Consider the following 26,652-nt stretch of genomic DNA (forward strand, 5'->3'; position numbering starts at 1 on the left):
GGCAGGTCCTCCGCTCCCCCAGTCCCATCAGACCCTTCTCTTGGTCTTCCCCCTCCCCCCCAACCCCCACGTGCTTCTCAAACATCCTGCTCTAGTCTTGGATTCACCCAACCTTCGGCCTTTCAAACCTCCTTCCTTCAGGACTCGGCGTCCCGTCTTTCTATTGAACCAGCTCGTTCCCCTCCCTGTTGGCTGGTTCTCATTTCCCAGGACCTGCCTCGTCTTCCCTGAGGGGCTCTCTTCCCCCTGCTCTTCCCACCAGATCCAGCAGCAGTGGCTGCAGTACACGATTCGGCTGGACCGCATGATGGAGGATGCCCTGCGCCTGAACGTGAAGATGTCACTGTTGGAACTGTCCAAGGCCATCAATGGGGATGGAAAGACCACCCCCAACCCACTCTTCCAAGTCCTTGTCATTTTGAAGAATGACATGCAGGGAGGTGTGGCACAGGTGGGAACCACTTTGCCCCCAACAGCCCGAAATCATCACACTTTATTTGCCAGTTTCCGTCAATCCTTAAACTTGGCTCTAGGCCCTGACTTTCTCCTACAGCCTCCAGGCCTGGTTCTGCGGTGTCCAGCCTTCCCAGGCCTGAGCTGGTGTCCTCCGGGCCTGTGCTAAGCCCTCGCCACTGTGCTCCCACAGGTGGAGTTCTCACCCACTCTGCAGACCTTGGCAAGTGTGGTCAATGACATTGGCAACCACCTCTTCTCCACCATCTCTGTCTTCTGCCACCTCCCTGAAATTCTCATCAAGTGCAAGTTTCTTCGTGAGCCCATCTACACAATCGTGGGTGAGTGGGCAGTGGGAGGGCACCAGGTGCAGGGGTAGCCAAAGCTTAGGACCTGGCAGAGCCAGGAGGAGAGACCAGGGCTGTTTCCAGACGTACTGGGCCAGTCATCTCCATGACTGGTGGAAAACCCAGGTTAAAGGGCTGGATTGGGGAAGGGAGAAGGGCCACAGAGGGGGGTCAAAACTAGGTGACTGAGGCTCTCAAAACTAGGTGACTGAGGCTCAAGGGGTTTGGGGTTTGGGGTTGGGAGACCAGGAAGGGCTTGTTTGGGACTGGGGCTGGGCTATAAGAGCCCTAGACACCAACAGGTGAGACATCTGAATCCTACAGAGTAGAGTCATTCTTTTACTTTCGGCCTCCTCCTTCATTTTCTAATGCTCGTGTTTGAGCTGTATTTCTTTGGGAAGGTGCTGTTGGAGGGGAGGTTCTGGGGCAGTGGCCAGGGGCTGGGCTGCAGCTTGGGCTGGGGTGGAAGTCAGTGAGAAGCATTTTGCTGGGTCTTGAAGCGCGGGATGAAGACATCAAGAAGATCCAGGCCCAGATCAGCAGCGGCATGACCAACAACGCAGCCCTGCTACAGAACTACCTCAAGACCTGGGACATGTACCGGGAGATCTGGGAGATCAACAAGGACTCTTTCATTCGTCGATACCAGCGCCTCAACCCGCCGGTCTCTTCTTTTGACGCTGACATTGCTCGGTAAGGAGCAAAGGTGGCTGTGAGGGTCTGTCTTGAAGAGGCGGAGCGCTGCAGGAGGAGGTCTGACCTGCAGCCTGGGGGAGGGGCAGAAAACTAGAGGACCAGCACCGGACCTAGGGCACTGGACCTTTGTTTCTCAAGGGGATAGCGATCCGATAAGAGCTGGGCAAGGGCTTCCCTGGTGGCACAGTGGTTGAGGGTCCGCCTGCCGATGCAGGGGACACGGGTTAGTGCCCCGGTCCGGGAAGATCCCACATGCCGTGGAGCGGCTGGGCCCGTGAGCCATGGCCGCTGAGCCTGCGCGTCCGGAGCCTGTGCTCCGCAACGGGAGAGGCCACGACAGTGAGAGGCCCGCGTACCGCAAAAAAAAAAAAAAAAAAAAAAAAAAAAAAAAAAGAGCTGGGCAAGATTTAGGGAAAAAGCTGCTTTGGTGAGGAGTACCACAGGGTCCTGCTGGGAAAGGAGAGACGCTAGGGATCTGAAAAGTGATAGATGTGAACACTTTCATTTTAAGAACGCAGATGAGAGTTAAATGGAAGAGGGTTCTTAAATTCTGATATGAACTCCCGTCTCTTTGTCCTCTAGTCATTCATTCATTCATTTGTTAAAAAAACACCATTGTTATGAGGGGTTGTGAGGAATTAAAAACAAAGAAATGAACAAGTTTTTTCCTCCCAAGGGCTCTAGTGCAGTAGGGAAGATAAGAATATTGCTGAAACAGCAGTGGCTGTGGCACCTTGAGGACAGTTGAAGTCCCAGCTCCACCACTTACTAGTCGTGTCATCTTAGGTCGGTTATTCACATTCTCTGGGCCTCAGTTTCCTGTGAAATAGGTGTTACACTACCGACCTCATAAGGTTGTGGGACTGTTAAGGATATGTGGAAGCACTGCGTGAACTCTGAAGCGCTGATGTGCTGATGTGCTCAGTGTTCTTATACAAGCTTCCATGTGATCAGCGCTGTGAGTCAGGTATGCAAATGCGGGGCAGTTCGATGAGAGGAGAGAGAATTTTCAGCTGGGGGCATCAGGGGAAGGAGGACGTGGATGAAGGGAGTGACTTTGGGGCAGGGCTTTTCAGGATGGGTAGGACATCAGCAGGCAGAGATGGGCAGCGGGAGGGCATTCCAGGCAGAGACAACAGCACGAAGATGGGACCACGTGAGCATGTTCGCCAAACAGTGAGTATCCAGAAAGGAAGTCAGCAGAGGGATATATGTACAGCAGCCAACTTAATCCTCTCAGCAGCCTCGCAGGGTGGGTTCTGTTACCATCACCAGGTTACAGATGAGAAGACTGAGGTTCAGAGCAGTTAAATAACCTGCCTGGCGGCACAGAACTAGTGAGCAGCACAGTGTGAACTCCGCCCAGATCTCTGAGCCTCTCAAGCCTTGAATGCAAACCGAGGAGTCTGAAAGCAGTGGTTGGGAAAATGACATGTTCACAGCCGTCTGTTGGGGGACGGGTTGAAGTGGGAGACGCCTGGGAGCAGAAGAATGCTTTAGCGCTGCTGGCTGGGAGGAAAAGATCACCCAGGCAGGGCATCTGGCACGTCTGCCAAGAAAAAGACGTCCTAGCGGGGATGTGGGCCTTTTCAGCTACACGGAGGTGGCTAATAACGTGCAGAAGGAGGAGACGGTCCTCAACATCCAGTTTGTGTTGCTGGACTGCTCGCACCTCAAGTTCTCACTGGTGCAGCACTGCAGTGAGTGGCAGAACAAGTTCACGACCCTGCTCAAGGAGATGGCGGCCAGGCACCTCCTGGAGCTGCACACCTACCTGCAGGAGAACGCGGAGAAGTACGGCGGGTGGACGTGGGCTCAGGCCGCGCCGGGGGTGGGTAGGCCCAACCTTCGCGACCGCCCGCCCATGCTCTCTTCACCCACGCTGCAGAATCAGCCACCCTCCCCAGACGCTGGAGGAACTGGGGGTCAGTTTGCACCTCATGGAGACCCTGCAGCTCGATATGCCCAACCTGGAGACCCAGATCCCTCCCCTACATGAGCAATTCACCATCCTCGAGAAGTACGAGGTGCCAGTTCAGGACAGCGTAAGTTCCTAAGGCGTGCGGCCCACCCACCCGAGCCCGGCCCATTCCAGCCCCAGGTTGCCAGGGACACTGACGCCCCACGTCGGAGACCCTCGGCTGTCAGGAGGGAGAGCAGAGAAGGGAGCGGGGGAGAAGGCCCAAGGCCCCAAAGCCTCTGAGAGCCAAAGCTAACTTGAATGACCTTTCGGGTCACCCTGAGGATCTCTTTCAGGCCCAGCAACTGCTCGATTTCTTTGGGCCTCATTGCATGTGGAACTTGGACACAGATGCTGGTCCAGAGGGTCGGAAAAGACTTCTTTGAAGTGTTGGTGGGGTGGGCAGAGCTCCTGCTCGCGGGCCACCTCCACTCTGTGATGTCCCCAGGTGCTGGAGATGCTGGACAGTCTCAGCGGGCAGTGGGTCACCTTCCAGCAAGCTGTGCTGGACGGTGAACAAATGCTGAAGAGGCACAAGGAGAAGTTCAAGACAGGCCTCATTCACTCAGCTGACGATTTCAAGAAGAAAACACACAACCTTCTGGAAGAATTTGAATTGAAAGGTACCCGTCTTGTAACCTCTCCCCTGGCTTCCCCTTTGTCTTGACCCAGTCTTTCAAAGCCTAGGTCCCAGGGGAGGTGCAGACAAGGCTGAGCATGGGAAAGAGCCTGGCATGTCTGTCGGTGACACTCCTGTTGTCGCCGAGTCTTGGCTGGAAGGCAGCAGCCCAGCTCATAGCCTCTCCAGTTTTCTTACACTGACTTTTCACGTCCCACCCGTGTCTGACTCTCGAGCCGCAGTTAGTAGTTTCAGTGCATTCTTTCAACGCGTTCCCTCTCGTTTTCCTTCTCTTGTGGGAGGAGAGAAGCTCACCTTGGACTCCCCACAGGCCCCTTCGCCAGCAACGTGGGGCACCAGGCGGCCCTGGAGCAGACAGCCCACGTACGGGCTGTGCTGAACGCCATGCGGGAGGAAGAAAGCAATCTCCATGCCAACCTGGGCATCTTCAAGATCGAGCAGCCAGCCTCCAAGGACCTGCAGAACCTGGAGAAGGTGGTGTGCCGAGCAAGGCCCTCGTGGTGACCAAGGGTAGGGGGCAGGAGGCAGGAGAGTGGGTCCCAACCGGCCTGGGGAAACAGCCGGGGCCAGGAAGATGGGTACACGAGGAGCTTTTTTTTAAAAAATGGGGGGAAAACTCAGGTAACAAAAGAACCATTTTAAAGTGAACGGTTCAGTGGCATTTAGCACATGCACAATGTTGTGTAACCAACACCTCTAATTCTCAAACATTTTCATTACCCCCAAGAGAAGCCCTATACCCATTAGCAGTAACCCCCCATTCCCTCTCCCCCCAGCCCCTGTCGACCACTAATCTCTTTTCTACGTACAGTTGACCCTTGAACAACAATGGGTTTGAATTGAGCAGGTCCGCTTATACGCAGATGTTTTTCAGTTGTAAATACTACAACACTACACAATCTGTGGTTGAATCCACGGATGGGGAACCGTGGATACGGATGAACTGCGGATGTGGAGGGCAGACTATAAGTTATGCACAGGCTCTCTCGATCGCATAGAGGGTTGGTGTCCCTAAACCCTCTGGTTTTTAATGGTCAGCTGAACATGGGTTTTGCCTATTGTGGACATTGTGTGTAAAGGAAAGCGTGCGCTATGTGACCTTTTGTGTCTGGCTTCTTTCATTTAGCGTAGTATTTTCAAGGATTATCCATGTCGTAGCATGTGTCAGTGCCCCATTTCTTTCTATGGGTGAATAATATTCCGTTGTGTAGATTTTGTTTATCCATTAACCTGTCAATGGACATTTGGGTGGTTTCCACTTTTTAGCTACCGTTAAGTGGTGCTGCTGTGACTGTGCGCGTACTTGTATCTGTTTGAGTTCCCGATCCCAGTTCTTGTGGGTATGTACGTAGGAGTGGAATTGCTGGATCATAGGATAACTCTATGTTTAACGTTCTGAGGAGCCTCCAAGCTGTTTTCCACAGCAGCTGCAGCAGTTTACTCTCCCACTAGCAGCGTACGAGGGTCCCTACTTCTCCACATCCTTGCCAGCATGCCCCCCCACCTTTACTTTTGGTTCTAGCCATGCTACTGGGTATGAAGTATCTCACTGTGGTTTTGATTTGCATGTCCCTACTGACTAATGACGTTGAGGATCTTTTTCTTTTTGTTATATATTATTTATTTACTCATTTATTTTGGCCGCATTGGGTCTTCATTGCTGCACGTGGGCTTTCTCTAGTTGCGGTGGGCGGGGGCTACTCTTTGTTGCGGTGTGTGGGCTTCTCATTGTGGTGGCTTCTCTTGTTGCGGAGCACAGGCTCTGTCTAGGTGCACGGACTTCAGTAGTTGCAGCACGTGGGCTCAGTAGTTGTGGCGCACGGGCTCAGTTGCTCCATGGCATGTGGAATCTTCCCGGACCAGGGCTCGAACCTGTGTCCCCTGCATTGGCAGGCGGATTCCTAACCACCACGCCACAAGGGAAGTTGGAGGATCTTTTCATGTGCTTGTTCCCTGAGGCGCTCTTTTTTTTGTTTTGTTTTGTTTTGTTTTGTTCTGCGGTACGCAGGCCTCTCACTGTTGTGGCCTCTCCCGTTGCGGAGCACAGGCTCCGGACTCGCAGGCTCAGCAGCCATGGCTCATGGGCCCAGCTGCTCCGCGGCATGTGGGATCTTCCCAGACCGGGACACGAACCCGTGTCCCCTGCATCGGCAGGCGGACTCTCAACCACTGCCCTGAGGCTCTCTTAAGGCAAGAGAATGGAGGAAAAAGAAATGTGAACTGAGGAGGCAGCTGTATGTTGCCAGGAGGGAAAAGCTTCTCAGAATGAGAGGAGGAGAGGCCCTGCGTGTTTGCCAGGGAGGAGGAGGGCGAGAGTCACATCACTCAATGCACCTGTCTGCTCTTGGCCACGAAGGAGCTGGACGCGCTGCAGCAAGTCTGGGAGATCACCCGAGACTGGGAGGAAAACTGGAACCAGTGGAAAACCGGCCGGTTCCTGACCCTGCAGACGGAGGCCATGGAGACCACGGCCCACGGGCTGTTTCGCCGCCTCACCAGACTGGCCAAAGAGTACAAGGTGCGTGGGGAGAGGGTGGGGGGCTGCTGGCAGGCTGACTGAGGAAGAGGCCATGTGGGAAAGATGGTCAGGTCTTCTGACACCTCTCGCTTTTGCTCAGGACCGAAGCTGGGAGATTATTGAAACCACTCGCTCAAAAATAGAGCAGTTCAAGAGGACCATGCCTCTCATCTCGGACCTGCGAAACCCTGCCCTTCGAGAGCGGTGAGGCTGCCCCTCGGCTCCTGGGGGTCGCCCCCTGGCCTGGCCGTCACCTGGTTCTCCCGGTTGTCCCCTCCATGGCGTTCCTAGCTCTCTCTGCCCCTCTGTTCACCAACACACGCCTTGAAGAAGGCTTCCCAAGAGCCCGCCGCCGTCCTCCGTCTGTCACATCGTCCTGGGTTCTCCGGCCTTCTCGGCTCTTTCCCTTCCGTCGCCCCTCAATTTATGTTGTCTCTCAGAGCTAAGCTTTACGTCTTCTGTCCTACAGACACTTGCACGTTGTAGCCCCAAGCCTAATAACTTTTGTCCCTTAGGGCTTTTGCTTTTGTGCCTTGTTTAAGAGGACCCCGTCTACCCCAGAGTTGTAGACACACTCTCTCCATAGACACAGAAAGTATAGACACACTTTCTTTTCATACTTTATAATTTTGCTTTTCAAATTTACCTCTTTTAGTGCATCTGGAATTTATCACATGATAGAAGAGGGCTTTGAAACCATTGAGGCTGGAATAAACTATTTTATAAATGGTGTTTTAATAATTCTCTATTCACTTAGGAGTAGGTAATTTTACTTCTTTGGTGTTGCCTCCAGCATAATGTTTTTGGCAATGCTTCTCTAATAAGTATTATGCAATTAAGTGTCACCTAACCGCTTTATTTGCTTAAGTTATTTACCCTCTCTAAGCCTCAGTTTCTGCATGTGTAAATGGAATAACATGTATAGAGTGGTCCTCATTTATAGAGTGGCCATGAAAATGAAATGGTTCATGTAAAGCAGTTGGCCCAAGGCATCATCTATAGTGAACCTGCAACCGTCCGTCCTAACTCCCTCTCCAGAGAGTCAGCGCCTCAGTCTCCGTATTCCCCACAGTGCCTCAGATTGTATGTTAGAGGCTATTGAGTAAATATCTGTTGAATCGTGAATTAATAAATACACGGAATCATAATATCCCAGTGGGAGAAAGCCACTGGGGGGTGATGCTGATACTTTCCAGTAGGCTCTGGTGTTCCAGCATCCCGATCTGACCTTTTGTCCCTGGCTGCAGGCACTGGGATCAGATCAGGGATGAGATCCAACGGGAGTTTGATCAGGAATCTGAAAGCTTCACCTTGGAGCAGATCGTGGAGCTTGGGATGGATCAGCATGTGGAGAAAATTGGGGAGATCTCTGCCTCAGCAACCAGAGCGCTGGCTCTAGAGCTGGTACGACAGAGTCCTTTCCCATGGTCCCTCATTTCCTAAGCTTCCTGGAACAAAGGCTCCCAGCTTTTCATCATCTGATGGCCCCTCCCCGCTCCTATTACCCTTGGGGACTAAATACCTGATTGATCTGTTCCCCAATTTCTTTCTGCAGGCATTACAAAACATCGCCAAGACCTGGGATGTGATTCAGCTAGACATAGTCCCCTACAAGGATAAGGGCCATCACCGGCTCAGGTAGACAGGGCTGTGTGAGCCGGGCTGCAGAGTGGGGACTGAGGCTTGGCAGGTGGGGCTGGACTATGGTTTTGATACCTTCCACCGCAGAGGCACAGAAGAAGTATTTCAGGCGCTGGAAGATAACCAGGTGGCTCTGTCTACCATGAAGGCATCTCGTTTCGTCAAGGCCTTTGAGAAGGATGTAGACCACTGGGAACGCTGCCTCTCCCTCATTTTGGAAGTTATTGAGGTGGTGCTCACAGTGCAGCGTCAGTGGATGTACCTAGAGGTCAGGATTCACTGCCCGAGCTCTCCCTACCTGCTGTTTTGACTCCTTTACTTGTACAGGACCTAGATAGTTGCCCTGTTACCGGCCCCGTTTTCCTACCTCCAAAGCCATTCTTCATCTGGGACCCAGGCATCTGACTCTTGGTTATTACCTCTCATCTTCAGCCCCCTCCTCGAAAAGCCTTTGTTCTTTTTCCATTTTTCTTCTCGGACCCACATACCTAGCCTCCCAATCCCAAGTTTCCTTCTAGAACTTGAGCATCTTGCCCTTTGGTTCTGATGCTCTTTATCTTCTCCTCAACTGTCATTCCTGGTCTGAGAGCAGGGAGCAGAGTGTGGAGAGTGTGTGAGAAACAGCCTCTCACGCCAGTTGTTTGGCCCTTCAGAATATCTTCCTAGGAGAGGACATCCGCAAGCAGCTGCCCAATGAATCAGTCTTATTTGACCAGGTCAACGGCAACTGGAAAGACATCATGGACCGGATGAACAAGGACCCCAATGCTCTCCGGAGCACCCACTATCCAGGTCTGAGCCCTGACGTAACCTCAGCTGGCGCTATACGTATGTGAAGTCATGGCCACATTCTTCACTTACTGAAAGATTGACCATTGCACCTGGCTGTCCTACCATCACCACCACCTCTTCTAAGCATTAAATAGTAGTTCTGTAAATTAAACTCAACACATATTTGAGCAGAGTACAATGTAGTGGTTAAGAGGATGGGATATGGAATCAGACAGACCTGAGTTCAAACTCTGACTCATGCCTTACCGATTGTGTGCTCTCAGGCAGCTTGCTTCCTCCGTACTGCAGTTTCCTCACCTGTAGTGTGTGTGGGGTTAACGATAGCTATTTCTCAGGGTCTTTGTAAGGATAATAGAGGAGTATGTAGCACTCAGTACAGTGTCTGGCGTAAAGTTAGTGCTCAATCATTAGTACTGTGCCTCAAGAAACACTGATCGAGGAGTCACTCTTCTTCTCTAGCTGGTTCATTCGATGAGATGATGCAGGTAAATGAGATAATGCAAATAAAGCACTTGTCACATTAAACGGCACAGAGAAAACCTTTGGTTACTATGAGCTATTGTGACTTTCATTGGTTTATCAGATTAGCTAGTCTTTAATGTAGACATTTTGGTAGGCATGGGGATTGGGTAAGGGGATGGGGGAGAGATGTACACATAGTGAGTTCTGGTTGATTGTGCTCGATTGGCGTAAAGAATCAGGAAGTCACGTTTGGTGACGGGTACCTACAGTGCATGTCCTGAGAAGAGTTTTGGCATGGGGTACGGAGGACCTCTTTGTTTTGCCAAGGGCCAATCTAACAATTCTTCATTTTCCCAAGAACCTTAAGTATACACATCAAAAAAAAATTATTATTCAATTACTCGGGTAAAATATAAGTATTAAGATGTGCAAAATTGACTGACAACATGAATATTTTAGAAATAATATTTGAGATAATTGACATAATTACATTTTAGGACAATTTATAAGCAGAGCCATCTCTTCGTTGAACCCACAGAACAAAGCTGTGTGGTCCACTGCTACCGGGCCTCCCTGTGGTCTCCAGGGGCTACTCAGGTGGTCGCTCAAAGGTTCTAACAGCCTGTAGGCTTTGTACTTGAAGGCCTGAGGGTCACCTCAGAGTTCAGACTCCGTGACATCCATGCTTTCTTCAGAAAGCTAGAAACTTGGAAGACCAGGAGATCAGCTAATCAAAATCTAGTGCTGGGGGCTTCCCTGGTGGCGCAGTGGTTGGGAGTCCGCCTGCCGATGCAGGGGACGCGGGTTCATGCCCCGGTCTGGGAAGATCCCGCATGCCGCGGAGCGGCTGGGCTCGTGAGCCATGGCCGCTGAGCCTGGGTGTCCGGAGCCTGTGCTCCACAACGGGAGAGGCCACAACAGTGAGAGGCCCGCGTACCACAAAAAGAAAAAAAAAAAAATCTAGTGCTGGGAGAAAACTAACATTATCAAGAACCTACAAATGGGAACACATTTTATCTTATGTCTCGAATTTTTCTTTGAGGTGGATCTCATTACCATTTTACAAAGAGGTGAAAGCTCCCTGAGGTTAACCGACAGGCTAATTAAGTGAAAGAGCCGCAGTTTGGATGGCCATCGTCTGCCTCCCAATCTAGTGCTCTTTTTGTTTGTTTGTTTGTCCACGCCGCACAGCTTGTGGGATCTTAGTTCCCCAACTGCGCCCCCTGCAGTGGAAGCTCGTAGTCCCAACCACTGGACCGCCAGGGAATTCTCTCTAGTGCCCTTTTTGCTCTGTCACGAGGGACACTGGCAACCCCAGTGACTGCAGACCCCTTTCATTGTGTGCGTGTGATATGTATTTAAATCGAATGGGGTTTTTTTTCAATTTATTTATTTTTGGCTGCATTGGGTCTCCGTTGCTGCACATGAGCTTTCTCTAGTTGTGGTGAACGGGGGCTACTCTTTGTTGCAGGGTGTGGGCTTCTCATTGCGGTGGCTTCTCTTACTGTGGAGCACCAGCTCTAGGGGGCGCGGGCTTCAGTAGCTGTGGCACGTGGGCTCAGTAGTTGTGGCTCACGGGCTCTAGAGCGCAGGCTTGGCAGTTGTGGCGCACGGGCTTAGCTGCTCCACGGCATGTGGGATCTTCCCGGACCAGGGCTTAAACCCTTGTGCCCTGCGTCGGCAGGTGGATTCCTAACCACTGCACCAGCAGGGAAGTCCCAAATCTAATGTTTTAACTTGTTGAATTGTTTATGTGCAGAACAAGCTCTGATTTTCAGAAGCTCTTGGGATGATCGGCAGAGCCCCACTTCTTTGGTGGGAAAGGACTGGTGGGAGATGTAGTTATATTAATGGAATTGTATAATTAACGCGTAATGTATAATGCGTACAATAGTGTATAATGAATACTTAATAATGAATTAATGAAGAGGATGGGAAAAGAGTGACTGGGGACACTGCATCTGCTTCCAAAAACCATATGGCAGTCTGTGCCCCAACACTCAAGAGCTGGCAAAGTGGATATAGTTGGAGGCTCCAGATCTACTCAGGGCAATGGTACAAGGGCCACCAAATATCATTCACTGTTCTCTTCTCCAGGCCTCCTGGACACATTGATAGAAATGAACACAATCCTGGAAGACATCCAGAAGTCTCTGGATATGTATTTAGAGACCAAGCGCCATATTTTCCCCCGCTTCTACTTCTTGTCCAACGATGACCTCCTGGAGATTCTGGGCCAGTCCCGCAACCCAGAGGCTGTGCAGCCACACCTCAAAAAATGCTTTGACAACATCAAATTGCTGAGAATGCAGAAGGTCAGTAGAGGTGGCCATGATGCAAAGGAGGGCAGGGGAGGGATGGTGACGTCAAGGTGTTCAAGGCCTCGGAGGGGACCGTGCCCTCCCAGCAGGAGGGGGATATAACGATTCTGGGTATCTGGGACAGAACTTTCTAGAATTGGTAATACAGAGGGGAGGGGGGAGGAGCAGAAATTACCCTCCAAGGGCTCAAGAGCTTCCTGTTTCTGCAGATCGGGGGACCCAGCAGCAAATGGGAAGCGGTGGGAATGTTCTCGGGCGACGGCGAGTATGTCGATTTCCTCCACTCGGTACTTCTAGAAGGGCCTGTGGAGGTGAGCTGCAACGAGGGCCTGAGAAGCAAGCTGACTCTTCTGAGTTTGCTTGGCTCTGTGAGGAGAGGGCATCTCTGTGAAGGGATATTAGTCACTTTTTGCCCTCCCACCTGCCATTCCTAAAACTCTTAACCTCTACCCTGCACCCGAACGTCGGACAGTCTGCCCCCTAGTCTCCATTTCCCTCGGGGACGCAGGCCGGCCGCTTCCCAGCTCCTGCTCTTCTCTTGGGCCCCAAAGCCCCGGAGTCCTGTTTCCCAAGCACCTTCACTCTGGGGACTCCCGACTCTGGCCCTGAGGGCGAGCCACCCTGTTCTCACCTCCCCCCAGTCCTGGCTTTGTGATGTGGAGCGGACCATGAGGGTGACCCTCCGGGACCTTCTCCGGAACTGCCGCCTGGCCCTCAAGAAGTTTCTTAACAAGAGGGACAAGTGGGTGAAGGAATGGGCTGGCCAGGTGAGCTGGGGTCAATGGAAATGAGGGAACAAGGAGGACCGAGCCGAAAGGAAGCAGCCAGTGTAAAGACAGGATCTTCTTCTTCTTTTTTTCTTTTAAATATTTATTTATTTATTTGGCTGCATCGGGTCTTAGTTGCAGCATGTGGGATCTAGTTCCCTGACCAGGGATAGAACCCAGGCCCCCTGCACTGGCAGCGCGGAGTCTCAGCCACTGGACCACCAGGGAAGTCCCTAAGGGCAGAATCTTGAGTCGCACAAAAGGCAGGTTTCCTGCCCCCTGTTCTGGGCTGCGGCCCCAGAAGCCTGCACCGTGGACCCTCAGCTCCTGACTTGGGCACGTGCCCATCCTTCAGAGCAGTTTAGGCGTAGTGAGAGGAGTAGCAGCTGGTCCCGGAAGAAGCTGGGTTTTGGGAGCCGGGCTGTGTGTGTGGCCGGGGACAGGGCTTTGGAATAGAGCCTCTACACGTGCCCCAGGTGGTGATCACTGCCAGTCAGATCCAGTGGACGGCTGATGTCACCACGTGCCTGCTGACAGCTAAGGAGCGGGGAGACAAGAAAATCCTCAAGGTCATGAAGAAGAAGCAGGTGGGGAGCCCTGCCAGGACGGGAGAGGCCTGGAGTTAGAGCTGGAGGAAGCGGGCAATACGTTGGGTCAGAATTAGCGATGAGCTGGTGGGAAAGGTCCGAACGAGGGTGTGTTATGGGAGGCGTCCAGCAAGAAGAGGTTGGGTGGGTCAGAAGTATGTCTCCCTGTGGTGGTGGTGGGGGCCAGGAGCTGCAGTGGGGGAGGGGTCAGCATTGCGGTTGGATGCGGAATGATGCTGGGACGCGGCATGATTAGGGTTTGGTGGCATTGCTCAGGCCGCCTTCTTCTCTGGCACCTCATTCCGCAGGTGTCAATACTGAATAAGTACTCGGAAGCCATCAGGGGGAACCTGACCAAGATTATGCGCCTTAAAATTGTGGCTCTGGTGACGATAGAAGTCCACGCCCGGGACGTGTTGGAGAAGCTTTATAAGAGTGGTCTCATGGACGTCAACTCCTTCGACTGGCTCAGCCAACTGCGCTTCTACTGGGAGAAGGTGCCGAAGGGCCAGCTTCCCACTCCCGTACCCTAAACCGGATCCTAATGCTTTAACTAAATTCATGTTCTCTAAATACAATAATATCCCAACCCACCCCTTAGTCCTATCACAGCACCTAATCCAGCTGGTAACTCTCTCTCGAACCTGCCAAGTAAGGAGTGGCAAGTGGCACTTTTCCAGGGAGTGCCCACTCTGGGTGTCGCTTGATCGGGACTCAGAAAGACACCAAGCAGCTGCTGCAATAGTTTGGGCTGGACACGTGCAGCGTGACCCCCAGTTTCCATCTTGGCCGTAAGCCCGTCCCTCCTCCTAACTCTAAACGGAGCCCCCAGTCTTCTCCCTGCAACTCCCCTGCCGCTTCCAGTCCTCCTGTTGGCCATCGCTGCAGCTCTGTGTCTTCCTCCAAGCCCGCGCCTCTCTTACTCTGCCCTGTTTCCCTAGGATCTCGACGACTGTATGATCCGCCAGACCAACACACAGTTCCAGTATGGTTATGAGTACTTGGGTAACTCCGGCCGGCTTGTCATCACCCCGCTGACAGACAGGTCGGCCGTGGGGAGGCAAACAGGGGGCTTGGGGTAGGGGCAGCGAATGCCGAGCCAAGGCTTCCAGGAGTCCGGCTTGAGTCCTGTCCTCCATCCCCAGGTGTTACATGACACTGACCACGGCCCTGCACCTGCATCGAGGTGGATCCCCCAAAGGTCCCGCAGGCACAGGGAAGACCGAGACCGTCAAGGACCTGGGCAAGGCCCTCGGCATATATGTCATCGTGGTCAACTGCTCTGAGGGTCTGGACTATAAGTCCATGGGCCGGATGTACTCAGGCCTGGCCCAGGTTAGCATCCTGCCAGCCTGGCCAGGAGGCCCCTTTGGTATCTTTTAGTTCTAGAAAATCAGCTGAAACCCAGATCTGTTTCAGTGCTTTGTAGCTGACGACACTGCATCGCCTCAGTTAGTTCTTACCACTGGGGAAGTCCCTGCGCCTCCCTGAGCTTCACTTTGCTTATTTGCAAAATCACAAGATTATGTAAGGATCCAATAACTTACGCACACTGGAGTCGCTCAACACCCACAAGTTCCCTACCCTGGTCACTTTCCCACCCACACCTCTCAGGCATTCCCCTAGATCCTTCCTGTCTGATGGAAAGTTCTGGCCAGAAACCACAACAGTGCTACGGGGCCCCCTCCACCACACACACACACGCACACACACACACACACACACACACACATTCATTTTAGAGGCTGCTGCTCCTATCCAAACATTTCAGGGAGAATATGTTAGTCACAATTTTTAGTTTCTCCCAGTCTGGGGATACTTTCCTTGCTCCCAGCGACTCCCCCCCACCCACAGATGGGCGCCTGGGGCTGCTTTGATGAGTTTAACCGCATCAACGTGGAAGTGCTATCCGTGGTGGCCCAGCAGATCCTGTCCATCCTCTCAGCCCTGGCTGCCGGCCTCACCCGCTTCTATTTTGAGGGCTTTGAAATAAATCTGGTGTGGTCCTGTGGGATCTTCATCACCATGAACCCTGGTAAGGGCCTGGGAGTGGATGGGGCTCCTGGGGGGAGAACTGAGTGTTCAGGGCAAATAACTGTGCATCCCCCCACCCCCTGCCAGTGTTTTTAGCCAAGTGAAATGTGGCTAAAGACCATAAAGTGTGAGAGAAGGATAAACAGACACATTTCTGGGAGGAGGGGTGGCAATCTTACTGTTCTCCCTAAAGGGATTAATAACAGCTTGCAGGCATACATGTAGCCCTGGTCTTTTAAAGTGTTTAGCCATCTTCTTTTGTTGGACTAGCTCCCAGAGTTCTGGTGTGTCTGCCATCCCTTTTGCCGAATGGGAGAATCTCCCCCAGAGTGCAGGGCCTAGGGTCTCTCATTACTGGTGCCTGAGAACAGCTCTGGGGGAAGGAACTAGGAGAAAACAGGAAAGGGTTCCGGTACTGAAAGAATCAGATAAACAGGTGCAATTTCTATTAGCACTAACATGAGTTATACATGGAACTTGGAGAGATGGGAACTTGACAGCTCTGTGATTTGAGTTTGAATCAGGGCCATGCAGAAGGTTAAGGAAAGGACCAGGGGTAGGAAAGAAGAGCAAAGTGGTGTGGGAAGAGCCAGGGCTGAGATGAGAAAGGAAGAGGTCTCAGAGTTGGAGCTGGGGAGAGACTTAGGGATGGAGCTGGGGATGGGGAAAATGGGACTGATTGGGAAGTAGGTCTTTGGGAAGCAGTATGGATTCTGAATAAATGGCGCTCTTTTCCAGGCTATGCTGGTCGCACAGAGCTTCCTGATAATCTTAAATCCATGTTCCGTCCAGTTGCCATGGTGGTGCCCGATGCTACCCTCATTGCAGAAATCATTCTCTTTGGGGAAGGATTTGGCAACTGCAAGGTATTCTGATAACCTCTTCTCTCCGACACTTTATTTCCCTCCCGTGATTATTCTCTGGACCGAAGAACCCCCTGGAGGCCTCATAATCAGCTTATCCTACAAGGAACTTACATGGCTGTCAGTGGGATATGGAGGGAGGTCTCCCCTCTGTGGTGTCACTGGTCCTTGATGGCGCGATTCCCAGGATCTTCTCATTAGGATTGTGCACAGGGCCCTTCCCAGCCGCTCCAAGTCCCAGGACCTAGCTTCTTGGATCTGTAACTGTCCCTACATGAAGCAGAGGGATTGGTGGGGAGATGGATTGTTTCCTCCTCTATTTTGTTCTCCAGATTCTGGCCAAGAAGGTGTACACACTTTACTCGCTGGCCGTGCAGCAGCTCTCCAGACAGGACCATTATGACTTTGGCCTACGTGCCCTCACTTCCCTCCTGCACTGCGCTGGCAAGAAGCGCCGCCTGCAGCCGGATCTGTCTGATGAAGAGGTAGATTGAGGACACAACCGTTGGACCTTAACCTCCACTGTCACTGGTCCTATGCACCTTCACTGAAGTTTTTGAGATCCTTACTTTCGCTAGCTTAGGCTTCCCGCCCTCCTGCCCCTCCCCTCAGGTGTTGCCTGAGTTCCACCTGTGCTATCGCTAAAGACTAGCTCGGATGTATCCATTGTTCTTAGCTCCTGCCTCTCACCCAGTTGGAGAGGAAGGGCCTAATGAGTACCTCGGCCCTGGCTTCGCGAGCCTGAGTCTCTGTCTTTTCCCATTCAGGTTCTGCTGCTCTCGATGAGAGACATGAACATCGCCAAGCTAACTTCAGTGGACGTGCCACTCTTCAATGCCATCGTGCAGGATCTGTTCCCCAGCATCGAGCTGCCGGTCATTGACTACGGCAAGGTATCTGTTCCTCAAGACTCTCCCTGACCTCATGTGTGAATGTGGGTCTGGAAACAGGACACCTGGCCTCCAGGCCTCGCTCTGCCCTTCACTAGCTGTCCATTCACTGGCTGTGACTTTGAGCAACACAGTTGGCCTCTCTTTGGGCTTCCTTATCTATAAAACCATACAGGCCTATTCAAACATTCTACTTTCTCACCTCAACTCCCTACTCCCTGACTCACCAGCTCAAGTACTTCTACTCATCAGTTCCTTGACTTCACTGAGACCGCTGATCCCCTGGCCTTTCTACTTTCTACCTGGTAGCCCTCTCCTGTCTCTACCTGTCTTCTCATTCAGGGAGTTTTGAGGAGAGACTGCTAGGAGCTCTTTGATATGTGAGAGGAGTGGGATGGAAGAGGCCAAGGAAGGAGCATTTTAGAAAGTGTAGGAATTTTCTTCTCTGGCAGTATGGTAGTTTAGATACCCTGAATGATTCTTTCGGTTGAAACCACTAAAATGCTGGATAAAAATATAAAAATACATCTTTTAAAATGTATTGCTAAACTGGCAAGAAAGAAAGAATCCTGGGATGAGGAGGGGGAGTAAAAGCAGGGAGGCAAGTGAATGAGAAAGCTGGATTTCTCCCCGAAAGTTTTTGTTGAACATAAGGCACTGGGGGTAGGAGATGAAGCAGCCCACATTTTGAGGTATAACAGAAAACCCAGTCATGCATAAACTTCCGTCCACAAAGGAAAACACCTTCAGTAAGTGGGAAAATGAGAAACCCACCACTGACGAGGGTCCATGCAGTAAAGAAACATGCTTGTCGTGACCTTTGATGATGAGAGGAAGGGGCAAAATCTCCTTTGAGATTTCCTAACCACAAGTCAGCCCTCACATGGTTCCTGGTCATAATTTATTTTAATGTGTAATGCCCCAAATCTCAAATTTAGAACTTAATTTAAAGTATTTCCAGTTTGTTAGTGTCTCCCCCAAGTGACTGGCAGAAGCAAATGCAAATTATTTCTAGAATAATGAAGCTTCAACTTAAGCCTCAAAGAATTCTCATGAAAGTCCAAGAAAATGAGCAGCTTCTGGTCAAAAGTCACAAAACACACAAGGAAACAAGATACTATGAATGGGATGCCAAAGAACAACAAAACGGAATCAGATCCACAAAGACTTCAAGGATGGAAAATAATCAGCACAGAATTCTAGAAATAACTAAATTTAATATGTTTAAAGAAATAAGAGAGGGGAATTCCCTGGTGGTCCAGTGGTTAGGACTCTGCACTTTCACTGCCAAGGGCAAGGGTTTGATCCCTGGTCGGGGAGCTAAGATCCCGCAAGGGCAAGCCGCACAGCACAGCAAAATGAACAAAGAAATAAATAAAAATAAAGAAACAAGAGAGGAGCTTGAAACTGTGATCCAGGAACAAGAGACTTCTAAACAAAGTAGGATTGAAAAGAACCAACAGCGTTCCTACAAATGAAAAAATATTATAATTGAAATGTTAAAAATCCAGCAACTCACAGGGAGGACTTCCAGATAAAAAGGTGGATTAAAAACAATTTTGTTTCCTTTTGAAAACCTGCTACAACTACTCTAAAGAGAATTTTACAAATAAGGCATCTATACCCGAAAGGGTGGGGAGAATGGGAGAGGCAATGACAGCAAAATTGTGACATGGGAAATAAATGAATCAAGTTGTGACTTACTCAGCAAACCTGAGAGGCTGGAAGTGGGGAGAATTGTGAGTTGGGAGTAGGTGGGGGGAGTGAGTAAAGGAGGTGTAGCTGAAATGAGAAGGATTGGCAGCAAACAGTCTTGGGAGCAGGTCTCCCCTTCTCTGCGACCCTGGATAGCCGTGCCTCTCCCACTTTGGTGGAAGACTAGAGGGTAACAATAGTAGGTCTCTGGTCTGGGGGACACATGGTATAGTTGAGGGCGGGAGAAAACTCTATTAAAAATGGGGGATTAAGTGAATGTTTACACATTGAATGCTGAGACCCTTAGCCTTCTCTGAAGCCCCCAGCATGCCGGCAGCCAGCCAGCCAGGAAATTGGAAGAGTTCTCTCCGGGGAATCTCTCTGTCCCAAGAGGAACGAACAAGACATCGACAATGGAAATGTCCCCACGAAAGTCCCAGGTAAATCATCTACAGTGACACTCACAGTCTACCGGCCCCACTCACACACTCAGAGCTTCCATTCAGCTCTTTAGTCCTCCACCCTTATATATGAGCCGAAAACCAAGGCTCACCACCCATCTGAGGAAGGCCTCTAACATGAAAGCAGCCAAAACAAATAGGAAAAAGCAAACTGGAGAAAATAATAGATAATGCAGAGAGAAGAAAAGTTTTTAAAATAATTCTATCATTAGTATACTCAGAGAGAAGATTAAGGTATTGTATCCATGAAGTACTGATGAAATGCTATTGGAAAAGGAATATTCCAGAGAATAGAGCAGAGCAGACAAAGCGGGAAAGAGATTAAGATTCAAGTGCCAGTCTAGGAAAGACAACACTGAAATACCAGCAGTTCCAAAAAAAGTAGGAACAGAGAAAATGGAGGAGGCCAGGATCAGTAATGAAACAATTCACGAAGAATCCCCAGAACTGTAGCATCTAAGTTTCCATAATTAAAGGATCTATAAATGCATGACATAATAGATAAAACAAATCCTTCCCAAGGCCCAGCATTGTGAAATTTTAAAACACTAGGAAAAGGAGAAGATTTAACAAGCTTCCAAAAAGGGAGAAAAAAAAGAGATGACATGCAAAAGATCAAGAATTAGAATGTTGGACTTCTCAATAGCAATATTGGCTCTGTAAACAATGAAGCAGGCTTCAACATTCTGAAGGAAAATTATTTCCAACCTCAAATGCTATACCCAGACAACCTGTCACATAGGAAGCTAGATCAGAGATATTTCAGACAAGCAGACTCTCTAAAAAAAACAAAAAATTACCTCCACTGCATCCTTTTCTCAGAAAGCTACCAGAGGATGTGCTCTACCACAATGCAGGAGCATTCCAAGAAAGAGGAAGATAGAGGACACGGGATGACAGTTGTGTACCAGACAAAGAGAGAAGCCAATCCAAACTGAAGCAAATCTGAAGGTTCAGGCAGACTTCTTTGTTGTTTTTTTTTTAAGGTTTTTTTAAAAATTATGATTTATTTATTTTTGGCTGCATTGGGTCTTAGTTGCAGCACATGAGATCTTTGTTGAGGCGTGCGGGGTCTTTCGTTGTGGCGCACGGGTCTTTCTCTTTTCTAGCTGTGGCGCGTGGGCTCCAGGGCTCCAGAGCGCGTGGGCTCTGTAGTTTGCGGCATGCAGGCTCTCTAGTTGAGGCACGCGAGCTCAGTAGTTCTGGCATGTGGGCTTAGTTGCCCCGTGGCATGTGGAATTTTAGTTCCCAGACCAGGGATCGAACCCACGTCCCCTGCATTGTAAGGTGGACTCTGCACCACTGGACCACCAGGGAAGTCCCCAGACTTCTTTAAGAAGAGGAAATCGATACCTGGTGAGAATAAAAGTTTTGAGAGACTTAGTCAACTGGCAGAGTTTGGAGTTGAGTTAAAGATCAGTATATTAAAAACTAAGCAAACAAAAAACCAGAGCAACTGTTAACCCCTAGGGAAAACCAAAAAGTTGTGCAGGAAAGGAAAAATAATCATGTATTGAATCATATACATTGTTATACTAATATTTAATACTGTTTACAAGAGACACATGTAAAACGTAAAGACAAAGGGTGGAGAGTCAAAGACTAGAAAAATACATCAGGTAGACACTAATCAAAAGGAAGCTGGGGTAGCAATATCAGACAACATAGATCTTAAGGCAAAATGAATTACCAGAAATAGAGTCGCTTCATAATAATAAAAAGTTCAATTCACCAGGAAGATACAACAATTCTAAATTTGCATGCATCTAATAATATGGCCTCAAAATAAATAGAACAAAATTTTTCAGAATTTCAAAGAAAAATAGACAAATCTACAATCGTAGTGGCGCTCTTCACATCTCTCAGTAACTGATAGGCCAAGCAGACTAAAAATCAGTTTTGTTAAAGAAGATTTGAACAACACAATCAATCTTGAGTTAATCAAGACATTGACAGCAATTGCATTCAATAACTGAAGAATAACCATTTTTTTCAAGCATACATAGAATATTTAGGTTACTTGACCATGTAAAGGTCATAAATCTGCCTCAAAAATTTCAAGGGAATTTATTCAGAACGCATTTTCTGATCACAATGTTAACTCTACTGATATCAGGCAAAGTAGACTTTATGGCAAGAAGAATATTAAAGATACAGGGGGACATTTCATAATGATAAAAGGGCCAATGCTCAGAAAGGTATGGCATTCTAAATTTGTATGCACTTAATAATAGAGCTAGAAAATGCATAAAACAAAATCGACAGAACTAAAAGTAGAAACAGATAAATCCACAACCCTAGTGGGAAATCTTGACATGCTTCTCTCAGAAATTGATAAAATAAGTGGATAAAAAAATCCATAAAGGGAGTTTCCTGGCAGTCCACTGGTTAGGACTCAGTGCTTTCACTGCCATGGCCCGGGTTCAATCCTGGTCCAGGAACTAAGATCCCACAAGTTGTGTGTTGTGGCCAAAAAAAAGAAAAAAAATCCATAAAGATACAGATTTGAGGGACTTCCCTGGTGGTCCAGTGGTTAAGAATCTGCCTTCCAATGCAGGGGACATGGGTTTGATCCCTGGTCAGGGAACTAAGATCCCACATGCCATGGGGCAACTAAGCCCGTGAGCCACGACTACTGAGCCCGCGTGCCACAACTAGAGAGAAACCCGAGCACTGCAACAAAGAGCCTGTGCCCCACAGGGAAAGTTCCCGCATGCCACAACTAAGACCCGACATGGCCAAAAATAAAATGAATAAGTAAATAAATATTTTTTTAAAAGATGCGGATTTGAATGCTTTTAACAGATTTGACCTGACACATGTAGAACATTATATGCATATAATTGCAGACACATATTCTTCTCAAGTATGCAAGGAGCGTTTACCAAAATTGACTGTGTGCTGGATTATTAAGTAGCGGTCTCATAAACGTCAAATGATTGAAAATTACACAGAGGATGATCTCTGACCACAATAGAATTAAACTAGAAATTCATCACAATATATAATTATTCCAAATGTTTGGAAATTAGGCAATACAATTCTAAGTAACTCATGGGTCAAAGAAGAAGTTACAGGATATTTTAAACTGAGTAAATAGAAAATATGACATTTTAAACTTTTGGCATGATGCTAAACACGCACACACACACAAATACACCCAAACATGCTAATACAACTAATTCTCAGACAGTGGAGGGAAGTAGTAGGGGTGAGGCCTCTTAGTGGTGTTTGAGAGATACAAGTAAAATCTTGCATTGTTTGAACTTACTTGGTTGCATTGGCTGTGTATTTAAAAATGTCACACTCTTCTGGGACCCACGTGGGTCATGGTTCTATAAGCATTTCTTTATTTTTCATTTTTGTTTTTAAAATTTTTAATGGAGTATAGTTGATTTACAGTGTTGTGTTAGTTTCAGGTGTACAGCAAAGTGACTTAGTTTTTTTTGTGGTACGCGGGCCTCTCACTGTTGTGGCCTCTCCCGTTGCGGAGCACAGGCTCCGGACGCGCAGGCTCAGCGGCCATGGCTCACAGGCCTAGCCGCTCCGCGGCATGTGGGAATCTTCCCAGACCGGGGCACGAACCTGTGTCCCCTGCATCGTCAGGCGGACTCTCAACCACTGCGCCACCAGGGAAGCCCTAAAGTGACTTAGTTATATATATATATACTTTTTCACATTCTTTTCTATTATAGGTTATTATAAGATATTATATATAGTTCCCTGTGCTATATAGTAGGTCCTTGTTTATTTTATATATAGTAGCTTGTATCTGTTAATCTCAAACCCCTAATTTATCCACGCCTTTCCCCCTTTGGTAACCATGAGTTTGTTTTCAATGTCTATGAGTCTGTTTCTGTTTTGTAAATTAGTTCATTTGTATCATTTTTTTAGATTCCACATGTAAGTAATATCATGTGATATTTGTCTTTCTCTCTCTGACTTAAGATGATAATCTCTAGATTCATCCATGTTGCTGCAAATGGTATTATTTCATTCTTTTTTATGGCTGAGTAATATTTCATTGTATAAATATACCACATCTTCTTGATCCATTCATCTGTTGACAAGCATTTAGGTTGCTTCCATGTCTTGGCTATTGTAAATAGTGCTGCTTTGAACATTGGGGTGCATGTATCTTTTTGAATTTGAGTTTTCATCTTTTTAACTTAGGTGATGATTTGTTTAATGTCTGGCTCCCCCACCAGACTGTGGGCTCTGCGATAGGATGAACACTAATTTGTTCTCAGCACCCAGCACACTGCTTGGCACATACTTTAGAGGCTTAATAAATATTTGTTGAATGATATTAGAAAAGATGTGTAGAGCTGCGTGTCAGACATTGTGTTTTACATTGACTATCTTACCTAATACAACAGCCCTATGCGGGAAGTACCATCATTACTCCCATTTAACAGATTAGGAAACTGAGGCTCAAAGAAGTTAACTTGCTCAGGTTCACATAGCTGAAAGCTGGGGCCCCAGGCTGGCTGACTCCAGAGCCCAATCTCTCAACTCTGCAATTGGCCAGCCTCCCAAGGAACAAACAACTGTCAGGGTGCGGAGGGCCCTGGTGCAATTTTTAATGGTTTGCACATTATCCTTCCAGGTATCGGTGAGCTTTTGAAAGTCCCTTACAAGCCGCACCCTTTTTCTTCTGCTTCTTGTATTTTCCCTTCTCTCAGCTGCGGGAGGCCATTGAGCAGGAGATTCGGGATATGGGCCTGCAGATCATCCCGTTCACCCTCACCAAGGTTATCCAGCTGTATGAAACCAAGAACTCCCGCCACTCCACCATGATCGTGGGCTGCACAGGCAGCGGCAAGACTGCCTCGTGGAGAATTCTTCAGTCGTCCTTGTCCTCCCTGTGCCGCGCCGGAGAGCCCAACTTCAACATTGTCAGAGTACGGACCTGGGACAGTGGGACCACTGGAGGAGACTTGAGTAGCAGGAAGACAGTGAGGCTGGGGGCAGGGGTGCGTAGGTGTCTGGGAGGGTGGTGCAGACCAGGAGGGCGGCCTGGGAGGGATGAGAGAGACAGGGGCCAAATACAAATACCTGGAAATAAAGGGACATCTTGGGATTTGTGTCAGCCGGCAGCTCAAAACCCCCTTCCTGTGTCATTTTTAGGAGTTCCCTTTGAACCCTAAGGCACTGTCCCTAGGGGAGCTGTATGGGGAATATGACCTCAACAGTAATGAATGGACAGACGGCGTCCTGTCCAGTGTCATGCGGACGGCTTGTGCAGGTACCCAAAGGATCTTGGGGCAGGGAGAGCAGATGCCTAAATCTCCTGTGTGGGTGGGCAGTCTGGGGATAGAAAGCTCATTTGGGGGGAAAAAATGCTTGGGGAATGCGGAGATCACCAGGAAGCAACTGCTTGCGTCTCCAGGGAGATGAGTGTGGAGGGAGGGCTGGGTAACAAAGCTCTGGTTTCCTTATCATCTACCTCCGACCAAGACGAGAAGCCGGATGAGAAGTGGATCCTTTTCGATGGCCCTGTGGACACACTGTGGATTGAGAGCATGAACTCTGTCATGGACGATAACAAAGTGCTGACCCTTATCAATGGAGAGCGCATCGCGATGCCTGAGCAGGTTCGGGAGTGGAAACTGGAGGGCCTGGGGCAGGGCTAAGGGGAAGAGCAGGGGCATCCAACAAGAAGGGGAAGTTCTATAGGAACGCCTAGGAGGAGGATGCCTGGATTCAGGGCAACCTGTGACTGAAGAAGAAATGCCTGTCTTACCACAGACTCTGAGGACAACTGTATAGAAAACACGATGTATTAGGACGCACTGTGTGGACTGAGGCAGCCTCATTGCCACTGACATATGAGGGATGACCTTCCGTTGTGCACCCAGAGTTACAATTCGTGGGCTCTTGTAAAGGCCACCCTTTCCCACCCGCTCAAACAATGTGAGCGAGAGAGTGATTTTTCATAAGGATGACCTTGAATAAACCCTGATTTCTTTTAACAAACAAATCATTTGTAAAGCTTAGGTCTTTATTCATCCTGCCACACGTGGTACTCAGTAGAGACACCTTGGGGCATCAGAATTCTGGGTGTTTTTATTACTGAGGGAAAGACAAGGTTCTGACCAAGTATATCCATAGGTGTCTCTCCTGTTCGAAGTGGAAAACTTGGCAGCGGCCTCCCCAGCCACCGTGTCTCGCTGCGGGGTGGTGTACACTGACTACGCTGACCTGGGCTGGAAGCCCTACGTTCAGTCATGGCTGGAGAAGAGGCCAAAGGTACGAAGGGAATGGAGGAGAGGAAAGGAACCGGTGGGGCCTGCGGAGGGGACACAAGAATAATTCAGAGCCCCTGCTTATTCAACTCCAGGTAGAGGCAGAGCCTCTTCAGCGCATGTTCGAAAAGTTCATCAACAAGATGCTGACCTTTAAGAAGAAAAACTGCCACGAGCTGGTGCCCCTCCCGGAATACAGCGGCATCATCTCCCTCTGCAATCTGTACTCAGCCCTGGCCACACCGGAGAATGGGGTGAGGGGGGACCAGGGCAGGAAGGGCTCTCGACCTCCCGGGACAACTTCAGGGAAATGGTGTGTCTGAGACACAATTGGAACATGAGGCTTGAGTGGAGCAGAGACTCCAAGGGGAGGCCTCACCAACCGTGGAGGCAGCGAGCGGTGTGTGTGTGTGTGTGTGTGTGTGTGTGTGTGTGTGTGCGTGTGTGCATTTGCATGCGCGTGTGTGTGTGTGCTCACGCGCGCACATGTGCATGCACACTGGGAGGCCAAACTAAGGACTCTAAATCAGATATAGTACACAATGGGTCTCACTGTAATTTCCTGCCCATATCTGGGAGCTGAGGATAGTTCATTTGGTTCCTCATTTCTCCATCCTTTCAAAAATGAAATATTAAGTCTTGGAATCTGTGAGGCCTTAGGATACTGTTTCTTTTTTGTTTGTTTTTTAAGAATTTTTTTTTTTTTTGGATAGGGACCACTTTTAAAGTCTTTACTGAATTTGTTACAATATTGCTTCTGTTTTATGTTTTTTTTTTTTTTTTTTGTGGTACGCGGGCCTCTCACCGTTGTGGCCTCTCCCGTTGCGGAGCACAGGCTCCGGACGCGCAGGCTCAGCGGCCATGGCTCACGGGCCCAGCCGCTCCGCGGCATGTGGGATCTTCCCGGACCGGGGCACGAACCCGCGTCCCCTGCATCGGCAGGCGGACTTTCAACCACTGCGCCACCAGGGAAGCCCCTATGTTTTGTTTTTTTGGCTGCAAGGCATGTGAGATCTTAGCTCCCCAATCAGGGATTGAACCCGCACCCCCTGCATTGTAAGGTGAAGTCTTAACCACTGGACCGCTGGGGAAGACCCTGGGATACTGTTTCTGCTGGGAGGAGCTCCCCACCTAATCTGATGAGGGGTTTTAGAAATTTTCAGATTAACTGATATTTAAGAAAATTTTTGTTTGGTTTAGAATTTTGGAGTAAGGACCAAAATTGAGTATTTTTCTGTTGAGATTAAGTTACTGCCTAGAAATGGTTCATATTGTCT

At 49.2% G+C, this 26,652-nt stretch overlaps 1 protein-coding gene across 1 annotated transcript in view; it reads left to right on the forward strand.

Annotated features, from left to right (window-relative positions):
* DNAH2 (dynein axonemal heavy chain 2) overlaps positions 1-26,652 on the forward strand; it is an 88,172-nt gene that overhangs the window by 30,797 nt on the left and 30,723 nt on the right. The window contains exons 16-44 of the mRNA XM_049702633.1: positions 263-451; positions 647-794; positions 1,301-1,493; positions 3,090-3,290; positions 3,385-3,541; positions 3,905-4,079; positions 4,407-4,570; positions 6,453-6,614; positions 6,715-6,818; positions 7,862-8,018; positions 8,170-8,252; positions 8,343-8,523; positions 8,909-9,047; positions 11,607-11,824; positions 12,040-12,141; positions 12,472-12,597; positions 13,074-13,184; positions 13,493-13,681; positions 14,126-14,229; positions 14,330-14,519; positions 15,039-15,219; positions 15,957-16,084; positions 16,414-16,566; positions 16,849-16,974; positions 23,813-24,031; positions 24,258-24,375; positions 24,588-24,724; positions 25,242-25,379; positions 25,471-25,629. Coding sequence (XP_049558590.1) covers positions 263-451; positions 647-794; positions 1,301-1,493; positions 3,090-3,290; positions 3,385-3,541; positions 3,905-4,079; positions 4,407-4,570; positions 6,453-6,614; positions 6,715-6,818; positions 7,862-8,018; positions 8,170-8,252; positions 8,343-8,523; positions 8,909-9,047; positions 11,607-11,824; positions 12,040-12,141; positions 12,472-12,597; positions 13,074-13,184; positions 13,493-13,681; positions 14,126-14,229; positions 14,330-14,519; positions 15,039-15,219; positions 15,957-16,084; positions 16,414-16,566; positions 16,849-16,974; positions 23,813-24,031; positions 24,258-24,375; positions 24,588-24,724; positions 25,242-25,379; positions 25,471-25,629 — 4,452 coding nt within the window. The remainder of the gene's footprint in view (positions 1-262; positions 452-646; positions 795-1,300; positions 1,494-3,089; positions 3,291-3,384; positions 3,542-3,904; positions 4,080-4,406; positions 4,571-6,452; positions 6,615-6,714; positions 6,819-7,861; positions 8,019-8,169; positions 8,253-8,342; positions 8,524-8,908; positions 9,048-11,606; positions 11,825-12,039; positions 12,142-12,471; positions 12,598-13,073; positions 13,185-13,492; positions 13,682-14,125; positions 14,230-14,329; positions 14,520-15,038; positions 15,220-15,956; positions 16,085-16,413; positions 16,567-16,848; positions 16,975-23,812; positions 24,032-24,257; positions 24,376-24,587; positions 24,725-25,241; positions 25,380-25,470; positions 25,630-26,652) is intronic.

This window comes from Orcinus orca, chromosome 19 (assembly GCF_937001465.1).
Source record: "Orcinus orca chromosome 19, mOrcOrc1.1, whole genome shotgun sequence".
NCBI lineage: Eukaryota > Metazoa > Chordata > Mammalia > Artiodactyla > Delphinidae > Orcinus > Orcinus orca.